The sequence below is a fragment of the Pseudomyrmex gracilis genome, unplaced genomic scaffold, assembly GCF_002006095.1.
Source record: "Pseudomyrmex gracilis isolate BER0280 unplaced genomic scaffold, ASM200609v1 scaffold_6, whole genome shotgun sequence".
Lineage (NCBI taxonomy): Eukaryota > Metazoa > Arthropoda > Insecta > Hymenoptera > Formicidae > Pseudomyrmex > Pseudomyrmex gracilis.
This window is the reverse complement of record NW_018020590.1, coordinates 1,309,892-1,328,350: the sequence shown is the minus strand read 5'-3', so window position 1 is coordinate 1,328,350 and position 18,459 is coordinate 1,309,892. Positions and strand designations below refer to the sequence as shown.

Here is an 18,459-nt window from a genome sequence, read left to right as displayed (position 1 = left end):
ATTAATTTTAGTACAATATTCTCTCTCTCATTGCAAAAGAGAAATTGAAAAGTGTTTTCAGTTAGCGGAGACTTGTCAGTGGTTCTCTCGCCGTAGATGGATTTAAAATTATTCAGTATATCAGCGCAGAATGAATAAAATATAGAAATTCACCGCGAAAGCTCGCGAACGACTCGCAATGTTATTATTTCTTCATAACGTCACGTTAATTCTCCTTCTCTCTGCGCGGATAATAATTATACATTTCTGGCTATATTTTATCTAAAGCTCCGTTGTTTATGCAGTCTTGTTTTATATTCCACCTCACATTTCTCATAATTTGTTTCATGCGTGTGTGTATGTAATTTGATTGCGTTATTCTCGTGGATCTCTCTCTTGTGCGCGGAATACGTACTAAGTAAAGCGCCCAAATCCATACGTTATGCCGCAGTCGCGCCCATCTGCAAGCACGTGCTGAACTCGGGTAGCGGCTGGAGGCATCAAAACGCCACTCCGCCGCCGTACAACATACCCGAAGAGGTGCACGGCGCCCTCAAGCACGAGACCATAAGTTTAGTTTGCGAGGTCGAGGCCAACCCCACCACAGTGACCTTCCATTGGACGTTCAACAGTAGCGGTGGCCTCAGCGATGTTCCGTCCACCAAGTACACCAGCGACGGCACTACCAGCAGGCTTAATTACACCCCGTCGACCGATATGGATTACGGGGTTCTCGGCTGCTGGGCCAGCAACGACGTCGGTCCTTCCAAACAGCCCTGTCTCTACCAGGTCATCGCCGCAGGTTCGTGTTTAGCCCGTTAAGAATTTTCCATACTGATTTTCCGCATCTTAGAATCTCTCTTTCAGATGACGCGTGTAGCTCCGGACAATGGCGCAAAACGTTGTACGATATGCTTCGGTGATAATTGGATTAAAGCAGCACTGTGCGCACATTGATATTTCAACGTTGCAGCTTTTGTGCAAATTGTATTTATTTTCGCTTTGCGCGCTAAACTCAATTTTTATATCAAAAACGTATCCTTTAGATCCCCCGTGTTTGTGTGTGACGCTATATACTTCGAAATACTATCAAACGAAGGACACGTGCACGAAAAAAAACCTCAGCGAAGCAGATTTGCAAAATCCATAAACTATCGGTTGCCAGTACGTAACAAATATTCAACCTGCAAACGGCGCAGCTTTGGTCGACAAAATTGTTTATTGGTTTGGATACCTTCTGACGACAAGCAGCACCACACGTATGTACGTTGCGCGATACAAAAATATTATCCACCAATTTAATATATATACGCATTTAAATTCTATTAAATTCAAGTGACGCGCAAAAATGCTTTGTATTGAAAGAGTCATACGAGTTTCTTTTTTGAGAACACGTTGAAGTTTGGAATTCAGTAATTTGTCACGCAAAAAAACTTTCGTTTAGTAATGCTCAATTTCTCATTCAGTCAAATCGAAAACGCTGCTTTTTCTCTCTCTCTCGTGGCGAATAACAACTTTTAATTATTGCTCGAGCGACTCTGCGAGTCTGAATAATATAGATTGTTTATTTTTCATATTTCCCTGCACGCCTGTGTCGCAAAAAGCTGTTACAAACTAAAACTGCATGTTTAATGTATTTAGCTATTTATAAAACGTTAAGCACACACAACCAGACAGTGCGACAATATTATCTGCTCAAGAGAGACTCGTGTCCCGCCTGATTGCTATTCATTATCAATTGTTATTCCATTCCACACGTTCATCGCGCTCATTATTGTGTACTAATGTTAATCTGTAATTAAGGTAGGGTGTATGTGACACAACTATTATTGTGTTCGAACAATTTAGTGGTTTAGAGTATTGTAATTAAAGCCATCTTTTAATTAATTTTATAATTAAACTAATACAGTATGTGTGTTGGTGCAGAGCCATATTATATAAGCCGATCACACAATAACTTATACATCGCAAGGGATAATTTGCTAGTCAATCTTGCTCGGCTTTTCGAAACTCTCGAAATACACGAAATTCAATATTCGACATTCAATATTGTCGGTACCGCCTTACACGTATATATATACTTGCACATATTCTGGTTGTTCGCAACAATTCCGAAACGCGAATTCTTCAGCTGACGTGAAATCAACATTTATCTTTTGCTAAAAATACATATTACCATACGTCATATTTTTCACAACTCATATTAATAATTAAAATTTGTTATTGTAAGAATAAATTAAAATTTGTAATATACCGAGTTCACGCGATATTCCAACTCGAGACTTGTCCTGCGGATGCCGGTGGAAAATCTGACGAGCGCGAGAATTAAGAAGAAAAGAGGAGGAAAAAGAAAAGAGGACGAGAAAGAGAAAAGAGGAAAAAAGAGAGAAACGAGAAAGAGAAACGCGACGTTGCACGACGGGAGGAAGCGCCACGTTGAAATTCACTCGCGTCGCTCGCGCGCTTTTTTGCGGAAATTTAATGAAAACCGTAATTGAATATGTTCATTACGAGGTATAACGCCTGTCGCGCCGCCACGCCGTGCCGGTTCCTGGATCCTCCTGCCGCCGAGCGGAAAAGTCCTGTCCGTTTCCGCATCTGTGGCGTTCCGTGGTTTCGACGGACAGCAACATCGCCGCGCCACGACGGACGTACAAACCTGGATCGATGTAGTCCACCGGATGCGGTAATGCGGGTCCGTGAACTTCGCGGACTATACTTTTCCTGCTTCGGCGTGACCCACCCGTTCGCACAGTAATTGGACACATAATTTATTTCGCGCGCTGGTCCGATGTATTTCTTATGTAATTACCGGATAGCAATTTTTTGCACACGCTATGATAATTCAAACATCCGCGTCGATATCGATCGATAATCTTCATTATTTACAGAGAAAGAAAGAGAGAGAATGTGTGTGTGTGCGCGCGCGCGCGTGTATAGAGATATTAATTATATAAAAATTCAAACTCGAATAATTTACGAAGTTGAAAATCTCAGTGTGGCTCCGTTGAGCGGAAGATAATTCCAAGACTAAAACAAAATTATTTTTCTTTCTTACGCTTTAAGAATTTTTCATCGACACAGTTTGTTAACAAACAGAAGGCAACGACGTTGTTCGAGCGCTCGCGGTTTAAATTGGGACGATGATGTGAAGCGGAGGTGAGTGCCGTTATTTCGCGATGCACGTACCCACCGTAAAGCCGGTCCTAAGGAGATCGTAAACAAGGAGCGCACGATGCCAAGCTCGTGATGTAAACGTGTAATCCCCGCGTAAGACGGCCGCAAAGAGGCGAAGTGATAAAGTCGACCTCGATTTCTCTTCCTTTCCGAGTACTCTTCTCTACTCTGCCGCGCGCCGTTTATAAATCTATTATAAATGTACGATATTCCAGAACTGTCCTCGTTCTCTTTTTCGTCTTTTATTCTTCGAATAGAAAAGTGCGCTTTAAATGGACCGGAGAATTCACGGACGAAAACAACAGCGATATTTCCGAGTCACTTTGAATATGACTCAACATAATTTTTCATTTAATAAACACGATGTTACAATACATATTGCGAACGTGCAATGTCGAAAAACAAAATATATTTTTCTCGGTAACGTCTTTTAATAAAGTTACGTTCATGTGCTTTTAAACGAGCTAGTTGCACAGAATGTTCTAGATTTTGTTTCGCAGCTTTTTGTTTAATAATAATGTTGGAAAATATATTTAAGTAAATTTATCTCTCTGTATAGACACAATGTTTGTTAATTAAATGTATTTATTTAATCTTTTGATAATTGGTCGTATAAAAACGTTAATTTAACAATAGTTGAATTATAAAATAAATCGCGAAGAGAAATTTATATATATATATATATATATACATATTTATGCAAAAAATAATCACATCTGCAAAATTGTTGAGAAAGAATATACGATAAATATTCCGGATTGTGAAATACAGCTTGCGCAAGTTTTTCCTAATTCGGGTATAATTTCGATTTCATAAAAAATGCACGATAATTATAAATACCGTCGTTTTTCCACGACAATGGAACGACGGTACCGAGTTATACGCGCGATATGAGCACGGATAATAAAGCAGATGACGAAAAACAAGCGCTTGAACAGAGCGCGGCGCTTTAATCCGCCGCCGTCTGTAAGCAACGATGGGGCGCTATTAGCCTCCCCCAGACTATTTTCTTCCGTTTTGCACTTTCTGGAAGATTAGCAATGGCAAAGGCAATTGCGCGATGCGCGGTGAAAATAAATGCAGCGAGACCACGCAATAATGGCAAGACACATTGCAATGATCTCCCTCCGCTTTCTTGTTGCACTTGCACAATGACAATGTGTCTCTCGCTTCTACATTCAGAACGACGAAGTTTTCAAAGAAAAATCTGCGACATACTATTTTTATTTCATTTTGTTTGAAAAAGCTCGGGTTGCGTAGTTGTTTTTTAGTATCTACATACACGTTTTATTAAGGTAAAAATATATTACTGTTCTACATATACATATGTAAAGTGTTGTTACATTATTTGAATTTTTTAACTTGAAAAGTTCGTTAAAAAAAAGTTTTTTTATTAACTATTAATGCATCAATATTTTATGTAATAAGAACGGAATAATATAACGCATCTCTAAAGTACATAAATGTTTTTAACCGGACAACTTTTTTAATAAAGTCATTTTTGGCGCAAGCAAATTCGGTTGTAACGAGCAAAAGATATCGTGGTCTAGGGAGAAAAACCTTAAAAGACGATGGCCGACGATAGAATTTTTTGGTCACGTTTATGCACAATGCGGATCCTCAGTAAATGCACCACCAATGTAGCCGATAATAATGTCCTCGGAACGTAATTTCATTGCCTTGAAAACGAACCCATGTCATGCCGTAATTTCGCTAGACAATAAAGCGAAATTTTCTCTAAACGAGTTTCGCGCACTGCAACGTTCTAACTCGCTTTTTTCATATCGTCAGAATTTTGATTTTTGAATATATTTCTTGAATATATATATATATATATATATATATATATTCAACTCATATATATATATATATACATCCACACATATATATATATATATATATGTATAATAAGTTAAGTAAATAAAAGAGAATGAAGAGAATAATGATTGCACTTATTTACTTTACGGTAAACACTTAACGATAAATGGAATGTATCTAAATCATGATCACAATATATTTTGTTACATAACAAGAAAGTAGTTTTTAAATTGATACTGCTGGTTTATGTGTTGAATATTGCACACATCAAATCAATTTTTATTAATCTTTAGTAGAGCATGAAAAATAGTATTAACAAAAGAAATTGAATTGGTTTTGTTTTGATTTATTTACAAGTATGACATATGTTTCGGAGTTAAAAAGAATTGGAAATGCGTAATCAAGAATATTTTTTTCTATTTGTAAAATATAAATCAGGTCTGTTTTTGTCGCGGAAAATAAAGTTTTTATTTTAATTATTTTATTCACTGTTTTGTGTTCCTGAAAAAAAATCATGATATTTTGAATATTTAATTCCAAGAAGATTACACACGTGTAGTATCTAATTAAAATTTCTTTAATAATAATAATTTTCAAAAGTTAATCTTTGAAATTTTATTAGCTTTCTAAATTATTTTCCTGAACCAATCATTTTTTCATATCTATATGCAAAATATTACAGAAATTTAAGAAAAGAAAATTAGGATATACGTAAAGGCTAGGACACGAGGATGAGAGGAAATGAGGAGGAGCCTTGCTCGAAAAATGAATACGCGTCTCCTTTGAAGAAGCGAATTTCTCTAATCACGGAACTCCTCTTTCTCTTGCTTTTCTCGGTCTTGCGATCTTCAAAGCCGCATATCTTCTTCGCAGGCAGACCTTACCCATTGCAGAATTGCACCACCTACAATCTGAACGGCTCCTTGGTGCGGATATCTTGCGTCGAGGGATACGATGGCGGTCTACCGCAGAAATTCGTCGCCATCGTCGGCAAGCGGCGTCTCGAATCCTCGATTCCTTCGTGGGAGTTTCCACTGCTCAAGCCGGCGAAGGTCGCTCTTTACGCGGTAAACGCGAAGGGCTCTAGCGAGCCGTACGCCATTGAGGTCGCTTCGAAAGGGGTAGCCAAGTTCACAGGTAAGTTCCTACCGAGTCCAGTCACCGGCGTGATGAACAAAAGGAGAATAGCTCAAACTGCATCCTCACAAAAGGTTGCACAATCCGTTGATTTTGCACTGGTTTTTAAATAAGTGACGCGATTTCGGCAGATGCTGGTCGCAAGATGAGGTTTGATTTTCTCTACTAACATCCACAATCGTAATATCCTTATTACTATCTTTTTCCAAGTAATATTTACAATATTTTATATAATCTAATTATTATTTTTTTATATTATATCATAATTACATTTTCATAAATATCCTTTTTAAAATGTTGATTTAGAATACGATCTACCATTTTGCAATACATGGCAAACGCTTCACTGCAAAAAATTTCTCGAGAAAATCTCCTTAATCTGTTCAATCACGATGCAAATAATCCTGAGTGCATGAAATCGATATCTCGAACTCGTGTTAGAGTCAAAGTCCTTTTTCATTGCGCGCTCTTTATTTCGTTTTTCTACCTTCCAAGCGAGCTGACGTTTGCATCAAATCGCAGCTTATCGATCGGGCCAGCTGGCCCTTCGCCTGTTATTCGAACTACTGGGGGGGTAAAAATACGATGCAGGCAAAAAATATAGCATATTGCGCGGGAGAGTCCGCGCACTCCACCAATTTCTGCGTATAAACTTCCGTAATTGTGCAAAAAAGAGAAAAAAGCGATTTTTCTCGATGTAAAATACATGTGTGCCGTAGAAATTACGGTGATGAAGAGTTTCGCTTTGTTTAATCGCAGCGAAAGATTGCGAACGAACGTGGTTTATTAAAATGGCGCGCACGAATTTTATATGTACAGCAATTTTTTTTCATCAAAATAAAAGATCGAAACGATATAATAAAAACTTTGCGACTGTATCAAAAAATTTCTATCCGACAAACTATATACGTATGTATATAGCAAAAAAGAAATTGCCGCGCCATCGTCGATCGTTCTTGGTTGGAAACGGTCGTGAGATTCGCGTGCGTGATGTTTTCATTCTTCTCGCTCGTGTTCGTGTATTTAGGGAATAAGCGTGCGCGTCAAGTTTCATCCTTCAATTTAGATGGCCGTGACGTTATCTCAACCGGAAATGCTAGTGGCGACATGCAAATGATCCTCGTTGAACAGTTCGTGGCGCGCGAGGTCAAACCCACCGGCCGAGCTCGTTGCCGGTTTCGCTGAAACATGCGCGGTCGACCCTCTCCACGGAAAATTTATGAGCGTCAAAATTTATGAGCCATTATTATGCATTCTGCTTTCGGCCTGCGTTCGCGTCGCGCCGTCGCTCTTCTCTCCATTTTCTCGACATTCGATGGGAAACGATTCGCGGGAATGATTTTCGCTAATCGGAAACGATCGTCGATTTTGTTTAATCCGCGACAAAACGTTTGATCGCGAAGAGAGAAGAAGAGATATAAGAGATATAAGAGTAAAGATACAAGCCCGCAAATATAATTCGTGAATTATGCCCGTCTCTTTTGATATGCAAAGCGAATCGAAAGCGTACATACATTTTCTCTTGAAAATTTGAACTGCGGCCGCAAGCTCGGTCGTTCGCGTGTTAATTTTGACATTAAATATCGCTGACGATCAATTAAAACTGAAATTAAAACTTTTTTCGCAAACATGAGCGCTCGAAACATTATTTTAACTCGTACAAGAGGGATGTTAAAATTCAAGAAAAAATTATCGAGATTTGCGTAATTAGACCAATTTGACTAATATTGTGCGAAGAGAATGTGCAAATTTAATTTATATTACGGAGGAAATAAATTTTCCGAAGAAAACGACACAATTGTCTTTATATCTTATTGTTAACTTTGCGTCGTGAAAGAATAGGATCGTATTGAAGCACTTAGCTTCATTGTTTTGTAACTCGTCGGAAGGGTCGTCGACTGTGCCAATGGGAAATTTCACAAAATCAGGTACACAGGGCATGGCATGCCACGCTTTCGTTTCAACGCAGAGCAAAAGGAGAGACGCGACCCCTTCGTTAAGAGAAGCAGTAGGAGAAGCTCGTTTCTCTCTTCGGACGGGGTGCCCTGCTTTAACATGTCCCTTGAATGCTTCGTATTCAATTACGCCTTGCCAACCATTGGCGGAGAGAATAGATGCGCTTTGTGCTTTGTTAATTAGTATTTAACTGAAACTTGATTGTTAATTGGAAACAAATTAGCCGGCCGGTTGTTTGCGCCGTGCCGATGCGACGCGCAACTTCGATGGATACCTGTTTACAGGAAGATCGAATTACAGCGCTCTCGCTACGACACTCGCAATTTACATCGAGTGTACCGGAAACATTCCTTTCACCTACGGACACTCAAGTCTGTCATCTGTTTTTCATTAACGGAAGTATTGAGACACTCTAAATTTTGCTTATAGTAATTACAATATCTATTTTTCTTTATTTACTTTTATTAACAGAGAATTTTACATTGAAATTTAATTATCAATATATTTAAATACATTTTATGTCAACATATTTAATACATATAAAACAAAATTTTGATTTTTTTTTAAATACACGTGGCTAAACGAAATAATAGTTGCATATATGTAATGTAATCCTTTTGATTGCAAGCGTGTGATATCTATAATCTTCGGAGCAAATTTCGCAGAGAGAATCTTAATATAAAAAATTACAGTTATATATATACATATTGCACACAAAATGCGCTCAATTGGAATTCTTATAAACTTTCAAATCAAGTCGCGGTTAGAATTCTTAAAATTTTTCTGCTTTTATAAATAAATAAAAAACCTAACAAGTAAAAGCTCATGTGAAAACATAATATCTTTATAATTAACATAAATACATAAAAGATTCTAATTTTTTAATTTAAAAATTAAACACAAAGAAAACATCGAATTAAAACTCAAATTCTCTTATATAATCGAAGTATAGAAGTGTAATTATTATTTAGACTTTTCATCGCGGGTAAGTCAACTTTGAAAAGTTTTTGCCAAAGGAAAGTAATTTTAGGACGCCATGTACACGGATAACGCGCACGTACACTTTACATGGCATGGTTTAAGCCGAATGATTAACGACGGCGCGGAAACGACGCGGCTGGAGCGTCGTTTCCCGCAGAGCGAAGCTATTCCTAATCCGCTGAGAGGCTTTTCCTTCCCTCTTCCTCTCATATACACACACACACACATACTTTCTCTCTCTTTCTCTCTCTCTCTCTCTCTCTCTCTCTCTATCATTTTCTCTCCTACCTTTCGAGCAACTCACAAATCAGCCACAGCGTTAGGCCACCGTAATGCAACCTGCCACGAAGTTCGGAACGATCGACTTCGGCGCCGCGTCCTTAATTGGAAACAGATTACGCTGCGCGCCGACGCGCGAGAGGCTGCCGAGGGGATGTTGGACAGGTAAATTGGATCTTCCCGGTCGCGCCTGATACGCGGCTGACCGCAACTACTGCGCCAAATCTTAAGAATGAATACGTTACGCGAGTGGGCGCAGTGCGACCTGTCGAAACAAAGAGAAACAATAGGAAGAAATATTGCCGGCTCTAAAATTAATAAATAAAGAAAGAGAGAAAATATACAAAACAACTTTTCTCTGATAACGACATGAAAGATATATTAAATAAAACACATCAGAATTGAGACTAAAGAAATTCTATTACATAAGAGTAGCTATAAGACGAGGGTTATTTATTACGAGAAATACATTATTTATATGAATAAGGGAGAGAACTAGCGAGATTTGATTCGCAGGCGAATCAACGTCGGTCGACATGTCACCGATCCTCATTGGACTCGGGGGCACGGCCACCGGTCTCGGGTTAATCGTGACCGGCGTTCTAATGGCGCTCTGGAGGCGGCATGCGGCCACCCCAACAAAGTCGAAGCCGCCGCAACAGCCGACCATTGCGACTTTTGCTGGGAAGGGCGAGGAGGAGGATGGCAATCCCGACCTTATACCTACGACAGCCTTGACCAATCATCTCACTGGTAAGCTCGTCTAATTTTATTAATGATGTTTTCATTACGTATACAAGATATAGATATAAAATTCAAGTCTTAACGGTCGTATTTAATTCAGTTGAAAAGGATACAAATAGATACGAAAATTCACGTATCGAAACGTTGAGCCGTCGAGCCAAATATAAGGATTTTCTCCGTTTAAAGCTTACAAGTGCCCCTTTAAGAAAAGAAGGGAGACGTACACATCGTTCGGGCATAACCGGCCATTCCATTCAGTGAATTTCTACTTAGACTGATGAAACTGTCGCATTTGTACGAGGATTTCAAGAATATCGGGTTTTACCTTGGACCAAACAGAAGATAGCGCGTGTATTAACGATACTCTCAAGAAAATTGCACATACGGTATGCGGCTCTCTCTCCGATGTATCGGCATATATACGGTGCATGTACACATAGAAATGTGTGCGTTCGATAATCTGCACTGTGAAGAATTGTAGAAAAAAAACTCCAAAAGAAACAGAGTAATGTTTAACGGATGATTTTGGATCATCGTGTCAATTACAACTACTCGTGTCAATTATTACTACTTAATATTTAACCTCACAAAATATTTTTGTTAAAAGAACTAAGTTAAATTTATAATAGCTTGCAAAATAAATTTACGTCATTTTAAATATGAATTGCTTGAAAAACAAACGCCTGCTTTTCCATAATTGTTTTTTTATATTTGACAGTAAATCCAATTTTCCACATTCTCAGGCGTTTTTCTAAACATTTGCAATATTGCGCGCTTATCCGATGCTTTTTTCCCGCATTTTTCACTTCTTCCGTTTCGTGAGCCGTGAACTTTCAACTCTTGCAAAACAATGAGAAGCAATCGAAAAGACGCGAGGAAGATGCGAGCACCGCTAAAGTTGCTTTGAGCGGAGCGAGAAGTTCAAAATACTTTGCGAAATCCGCGAGCTTACTTCAAACCGATTATACGATTGACGCTAAGTCCGTCTTGGGACTTCTTCCAGACAGAAAGCTTCCTCGTTACGGGTCCTTGCCGCGAAGACCACGTCAGCTGGAAGGACGCGAGATGTCCCACGACGTCCTAGAAGATTCAGATTATCCGAGAGCATCGCCGAACGTAAGTAATCCGATTTCATCTAAATCTAAGGCACTGGTTCCCAAATCGAGCCGATCTCTTGAGGAAAATTGCGAAAGAAATGCGTTTAAGTTAGAAAAACATTTTTTTTTTTTCAGCAAACCGTTAAATAACTATAGTTGTTTAATAATTGAGGTATTCTTTCTGTAAAGAATTTTATCCAATTTTTTGTTGATTAAGAGCAAAATATATATTTCTCTACCACGTAAACTAAGAATTTAATTTTAGCGGCGCATAAGAATCGTTAAAAAATATTCAAAGAAAACTCCGAAAAGCCGCCGAATTTGGGAACCTCTGATTTAAGGTGGTCCGTAGTACGAATGCACATACTTGCGCCTGCATTGCCCGTCGCCCGGTAGTCCTGAACACAGAAAACCACTTTCGATCCCGGTTTGCTTTACGATTCCGCTTATCGCTATCTTCTTGCTACCCAGAGTTTGCAAACGAGAGCGTTTCCATTGAACGTTTCGTATAACAAAAGAGCGTAATAATTTTGTCGGAAAGTACTACAGCTTCTGCAGTATTTATGTGTTATAAAATACCGCTCTAAATGTTTAGTACACAATAATTACACGAACAAATAAGTTTCGTTTCATTTTCCGCAAACACTTGCAATCAACGATTTCCTCTTTCTCAAGTATACTTTAGTTTTTATTTCGGTCCATTTTAGACATTTTACAGTCTCCAGAGGCCACACACGGAGTCGATCAGCAGGAATATTCAGGAGAGCTGCATTTAAGGATCAAACATACCGGCTAGAGTACATTAAGAGAAGTGGACGACGGGTGATCTAGACGGGGATGGACTAGAAAGATCCAGGCGTCCGCGCTGACATCAATTCTAGCTTCCGGGTCGTTGACCATTGTTCAACAGGGTAGAGATCCTTGGACCATGGCTGATGGAGATTGGAGCGCGAAGGTGAAAGAAAAGGAGGAAAAGCCACACGCTTGCGCCACGTTTGCACGCGTTCAAGCGTACCGGAGAAACATTTATATAACCATTGATTTTGATTCACACATTCTACGCCTCTTTGTAAATATTGTATATAAATAAAACACATCCAATTTCGTGTTATACACTTCCTTTTATCTCCGTGTTACTCGCCCGTAACGAAAGCCATATTTTCACTCGTGAATGCAAATATGAGATTTGTATGTTTTTCATTAATCACAATTATTATTATCTATAATCTCACAAAATAATTGAGGAAAATATGAAATAAAAAGTTTTTAATTATTTTACAAACGTGTTTTCATGAAAATATCTTGTGATATATTTCTGTCTTTTTTGCTCATGTTTATGTAAAATATTTTTTTCTTGTGTACTTTTATCTTGCGTATTCTTTGAAGTTTTTAAGTCTCTTTTAATCCGGTTATTTTGTGTAACCCAATTTTTCGAAACATTTTTACGTAGTGAGTTATAAATTATGGTTCCTCGTGGAAAAAACTGATATCGAATTTTTTAACGAGGTATTAATCTCGTAAATTGGAAAGTGGATCGCGCGCGAAAAATCCGACGTTTATTTTACACGAACGCCCGTCGGGCTTATCTACTTATTCAAAAGCCTTCTTTCCGCTGGCTTTTACGGGACAATCCATGTTTTCTTCCTGCGGCGGCATGACTAGCGCGTTATACCGCGAAGAAAAGCGCAACGAAATGGGTGAGAGAACAGCATCACGAAGTAAATCGCATAAAGCACAACCGCATCGTGGCAAGAAACTGGCAGCATCTTCTCTAGGTTCTCTCCCATCACGCCGATCTTCACCACGGTTGTGAAGAGCGAGGATCTCCTCGAGTGCGTCCTCAGGGCTCCTTCTCGGTCCTTTTATTTCCCCGTCGAGGCGTCCTGATGGTTCATTGCCGTTAAATGTGCGGAATCGCCACTGCGCTTGAGTTATTCACGACGTGGCGTAACGCGGAACATTGTACTGAGTGTTATCTTAGAATTTCTGCTTTCAGATTGTCTTTTATTTTCATACTTTTTACAATATAATTTTCAGTAGATTTCTTTTTCTTAGAAAGTATGTTCTAGAAAAGTTTTCAAAAGTTTATGTAAAATTTTGAACGTTCTGAATATCTCGATCTAATTTCTCTCTTATCTAAAATGTTTTTCTTAGAATCGTTATTAAACTCCTTTTTCACTAGATTTTTTCAAGATAATATTCCAAAACTAAGAGTCTATTTGTTGAAAAAGTCTTGATAGAGAAGTTACTCTTAAAATTCCCGGAGGTTTACGAAAGGTGTTTATACGTACCGACGTTTAACGTGTCAATTTATCCCGAAGGGATAATAGGGATCAGGACGATCCTGCGGCTAAACGAACGTCCTATGGAATCGCGCGTGAGAGAAGACACGGCACTCCGGAAGGAGTTAGACGAATAAGTCGCGCGAGGATGGAGGATCGGTGAGAGAGGGGACGGAGACGAACTCAAACAACGAATTTGCAAGGTTCCGGAGACGCGAGAGTTTAATCCTCCGGAGTGATCACGGCTTAAAATATACTGCGACAGTTCGCGACATTGGCTCGCTTATATCCGCGCCTCGAAATGGCGCCTGCTCTTCTCTCCGTTGCAACTCCTTCGAACTGAAACTTTTATGATTTCACGTTTGGCCGCGTCCGTTTAAGTTTGCGCGCACAATCCTCAGTCAGCGCAACCGTCACGAGTAGTGTGCCTCCTCGTCGCGGTACATTTACATGCTCAAAACTCCCAGTGTAACTCACATCTCGTGGAAAGCGCGCAATAGCACCCGCTCGAAGTTCATTTCTGTGCTAAAAGGCAACATAGTTTCCGCGAAAGTATCTCGCGAGAGAAACACGTTTATAAAGATATATATTTTCAAAGAAACATGTTAACTACTTTTCAACTCACGTTCCTCCCATCATTACAAAAGTGATGTTATTTACGGTATTTACGGAAAAAAGAACGCGATTCGTATTCCATACGTACGACTGCCGCAAAATGCCCTGCGAGCATTTTTACGTCGAAACGAAATCCCCGCGAAATCCGGGGCGGGAGAAAGATGCGTATAAATCATCTTTACAGCTTCGGTGCCCGCGAATAAAAACTTTGTTAAACGGCGCGGACATAAATCATTGGCGCGAGGAGAGGAAGTCGGCGAAAAGTTCCTTTCAAACCTGCCTGAAGATAATTTATATGCGCGGACGAGTCGCGCGCGCGTTGCGCGCAAAACGCTAATTGGAAGCCACGATGTTTATCAATCTCCGTGTTGCGCAATGCACAATGTAATCAGCGAAGATGATGATCTTGATGTTCCAGGGATAGACTCTCTGAAATCCGGAATCGATGCAGGATTACGGAGTGGCGACCGCTGTAATTTACTCTTGCGCTTGATTGTCCGCGAACAGACGGCTTTTCTAATTTTACTTATCGCAAAGATTACAAGGAGCATCATGCGGAAAAATCCTAGTGTCGACTATCGTCGTTGGATTGATTTAGAGACAATTACTAGAAATTTCTTCAAGTATTATTAATCAGACGCAAATCAACTTAAATAACTTTACCCTAAATATTTTTAATTAATATCGCAAAACGTGTATATTTAATTAACTTTTATTATTTTGTATAATTAGCTTAAAAAAATGTGAAAAAGAAATTGTTCTAGTTTAAATGTAATTTAAAATTATATCAAAAGTGTAACGTGAAATATAATTTTATTACATTTTCTATTATATTATATTCCGCTATCAATAATATTGTACAAACAAATTCGCATATATAACCATTCATTCTACCCATTTACATTCTGCCAATTAGCCAAATGGTTAATAATTGATATTGGAGTATTCCAAACAAAACGTTCCGCAAAACATTACATGTAATCAATTTTATTTATAAACCTCATAGTTCTCCGTTCGAAATCTCTCGCGAGTAATTGATAAAAACGCGGAATTTTTACTGTACATCTTCCAACATTGCGAACAAAAACCGATTACAGAAGAAGTATTAATGGAAAAGAATAAAAAGCAGTGCGATGCTTACGAAGGCGCACAATAATTGTAGAAAGATAAAAATTTCAATGTTTTTTTTCTCGCGACATATTGTAGAAAATTAAACAACTAATAACTTTATATAATCTACTCTTGGGTATATTGCGGGAAAATAGTAATTCACCTTGCCAAATAAATTACGAACGTTTTTCGAACGCTATCGGGAGAGCGCGGGGGCTTCATTATCGAACGGTCGTAGTCCGTAGCAGCATCAGCGTGCGCGCGCGTGTATGTGTGGCCTCTTCCTTAAATTCTTCGAGAGCCTCGGCTCGAGTTGACCGAAGGATTCTCGTTACGGTTATTTACCGAAGAGCGGTACTGATTAATTCCAAACCATTCCCCTCGTCCTCTCACCTCCTTCTCGGAATTCCGCGCAGACACTCCATCTGAGCTATCGGCCCTCGCCCGTCCTCAATCTTGCACCTCTTGGTCTTCGGCCGTTTGGTATTTGCGGTCGATAGACTTAGAATTACATTCGCATGTGTTTGGTGTGTACAAATATTCCCGATAAATAGGACGCAAAGAACGTGACTCGAGGAGAAGTTCCGGAGGATTCCCTCTCTCTTGACTCGTATGAAGTTCGGAAGTCATGTTAAAGTACCGATGATGTTTCATACATCGGATATATTCCTTAATTAACCGAGCATCTTTCTTTTTTTGATAAGATTGATAGCGACATCGTTACTTGGTCAGATTTTATTCATTTATTTTACTTTTCTCCCTCGACACAATAAAGTGCAGCAAAAATCATGTCTATGTATACGTGTTGTTTATACTTTGTTAGATATGTCCATCTCTACAACACTGTCATATATAAACAAACAAAAAAGTAGATAAATTAAAAAAGTTATATAGGATGTTGCACAAGAGTTGCGCTCATCTAAGTATGTACATAGAACGGCAGTGTAAGCTTGTGCGCGTTCCCCCGACAAACTTAAAGTCACTTTTTTTTTTTTAAATAAAAACTTTGAACACTTGATCGGTGGTCATCGTTCTTCGTTCTTTTCTAACTTTCGCGGACATGAAATACTTCGTAACTTATCTTCAAATTAAGTTTCTCAACTTTGTATAAATTCCGTTACTATCAAACTCACTTAAAATTAATCAAGAAATGTGTGCGTATGAGATTTCGTGATTTTTATATAACATTCTGATAGTTTTCTATTATTGAAAGTTTCATTTAGTGGTGTAAATTTCGCTAAATTGTTTTGCCATCGACCAAAAATAATAGTCAAAAAGTAAAGTGCCGTTTTAGTTTTGCTATTGTTGCTTTTTTTAATGAAATAAAATAAAAACCACAATTATCGTCAGGAACAATAATAATTTACTACTTAGATAGTTTTTTTGTATTAAACAAATACACTATAGATTCGGTACGTTTGGTGCATATATGGCTCAAAGGACCGAACTAAGCTAGTCCATACGCCACTATACAGGTTGGTTTTGGTGCGCTTGTGGCTCTTGAACCGAGAAAACGGTTAGTTCATACGCCAGTCTGTGTCTGAATGTAGATATAAAGAATGTTAGCAAAAACATATGCTAAAAGTGTCCAAAAATATTTACAGTAGAATTACGCACATCCAACCAACATGGCTGATGCAACGCGACTTACGCCACTATACATTCGGTAGTTACTTATACCAGAAAGAAGACTGAGAGCGGCCAGGCCCATAAGAGAATGTGTAATCGCTTTTCAGCCCTGTAAGCCAACGCGATGTCCATAAGTAGTGCACATTGACAACTATATAGCCATGTCCTCAAAACGACTTGTCGGTACGTACGTTATGTTCAAACGTGGACATGGTACTATTCCGTGCTATGTGCACAAGTCCAAATGTCGAGTTGAGAAAAATCGAGCAGCCGGCCAGCATCGAAGTGATGGGGGTATACGCACACAACATGACTAAAGGTGCGTTCGCTTTGGGCGCTTACGCGCTTTGAGCGTCAGTCTATCTTTGTTCTATTGTCTTTTCAATGAGAAAAAGGTCCGTGGACCGACGTAAATTCGTCCGTTCTGCGCGTCGCTCCTCTGACAGGACTCGAAGAAAACCTCCCACTCCTCAGCGCTTTACTGTTTGTGTAGGTATCAGTGCCCGTTATTATTCTGTAAATAGCAGAGTGGTGTATGGACGGACGTTCGAGCCCAATAGTTCGGGCCCGAGTGTATCATATTTACATATAGGCACTGCGTAGCGCGCAACGCTCTCTCCATTCTGCCCACTTTTCCACCCTTATGCGCAGACCGCGGATCTTTCTCTCATTGAAAAGACAGTATATTTAAACAACAATAAAGACAGACTGGACTGACGCTTAAAGCGTGTAACCGTCCAAAGCGAACGCACCCTAAAACTCACGTGACTTGAGTCACGTGTTGTTTTTACTCTTTTCCCTGTCACGTGACTGTAGTCAATTATTAATGAGTTTACTGACACAATTATAAACCGCACGGTTGTTGACATAGCACGGAATAGAACCATGTCCGTACAATGACTTGTACGTACCGACAAGTCATTCGTGGACATGGCTACGTAATTGCCAATGTGCACCACCCATAAATATTGCGTTGGCTTATAGGACGTAAAAGCGATTACACATTCTTTTATAGGCCTGGCCACTCTCAGTCTTCTCTCTGCTTATACCCCTAACGGCCAATTTCTTCATACCTCTCGATAGCTATCCTCTGGATAAATTCCTCTGAGAACCAATAAGGAGAACCAATTTTGGGAGATATCTTCTAGATAAAGTTATCGAAAACTTATCTAGGAAGTGAAAAAATTGACTGTAAATAACAGCCTATATGTAACCAAAGACTGCTAGTCGATATTTTTATGATGTAATAGAGATTAACAGCGTCTCTGTCGCCTAAGTGACGGAAAAGTGATTTATGTTCAATTTGCTACAGTTTACAGCGCTTATAGTGCTTTATAGAATAAGTTCTACTTGCCGTTTGCAACGCTCGTGAGTGTTACCTATCTTTGTTTAATTTTTGATGAAAAACAAGGAGAAATGATTCCGAACGAGCGTTACAAACGGCAAGTGGAACTTAGGGTAAAATCACATAATACAAAAAAGAACTGCGAAACGGAGAGTGCGTCATTAAGACAGCCAATCAAAGATAAAAGCTTGCGGAATACAATCGTACGTAATAGCTATGATTGGCTGTCTCAATGACGCACTTCCCGTCCGTAGCTCTTTTCCATATCATGTGATTTCACCTTTACCCCTATATAAAAAGTTGCCAGCAA

The 18,459-nt window shown here is 39.1% G+C and overlaps 1 protein-coding gene across 7 annotated transcripts in view; it reads left to right on the top strand.

The window, feature by feature from the left end:
* The window catches only part of LOC109858466 (nephrin-like), a 174,383-nt gene extending 162,064 nt beyond the window's left edge, over nucleotides 1-12,319 (top strand). For 6 of the 7 annotated variants that reach the window (XM_020435761.1, XM_020435771.1, XM_020435751.1 and 3 more), the window contains 5 exons: nucleotides 431-781; nucleotides 5,848-6,111; nucleotides 9,844-10,080; nucleotides 11,075-11,187; nucleotides 11,876-12,319. In XM_020435761.1, coding sequence (XP_020291350.1) covers nucleotides 431-781; nucleotides 5,848-6,111; nucleotides 9,844-10,080; nucleotides 11,075-11,187; nucleotides 11,876-11,944 — 1,034 coding nt within the window. In that variant the 3' untranslated portion in view covers nucleotides 11,945-12,319. Of the gene's footprint in view, nucleotides 1-430; nucleotides 782-832; nucleotides 924-1,025; nucleotides 1,243-5,847; nucleotides 6,112-9,843; nucleotides 10,081-11,074; nucleotides 11,188-11,875 lie in introns of those variants that run through there. The other variant, XM_020435799.1, reaches the window with a different exon arrangement.
* Nucleotides 12,320-18,459: the final 6,140 nt, after the last annotated feature.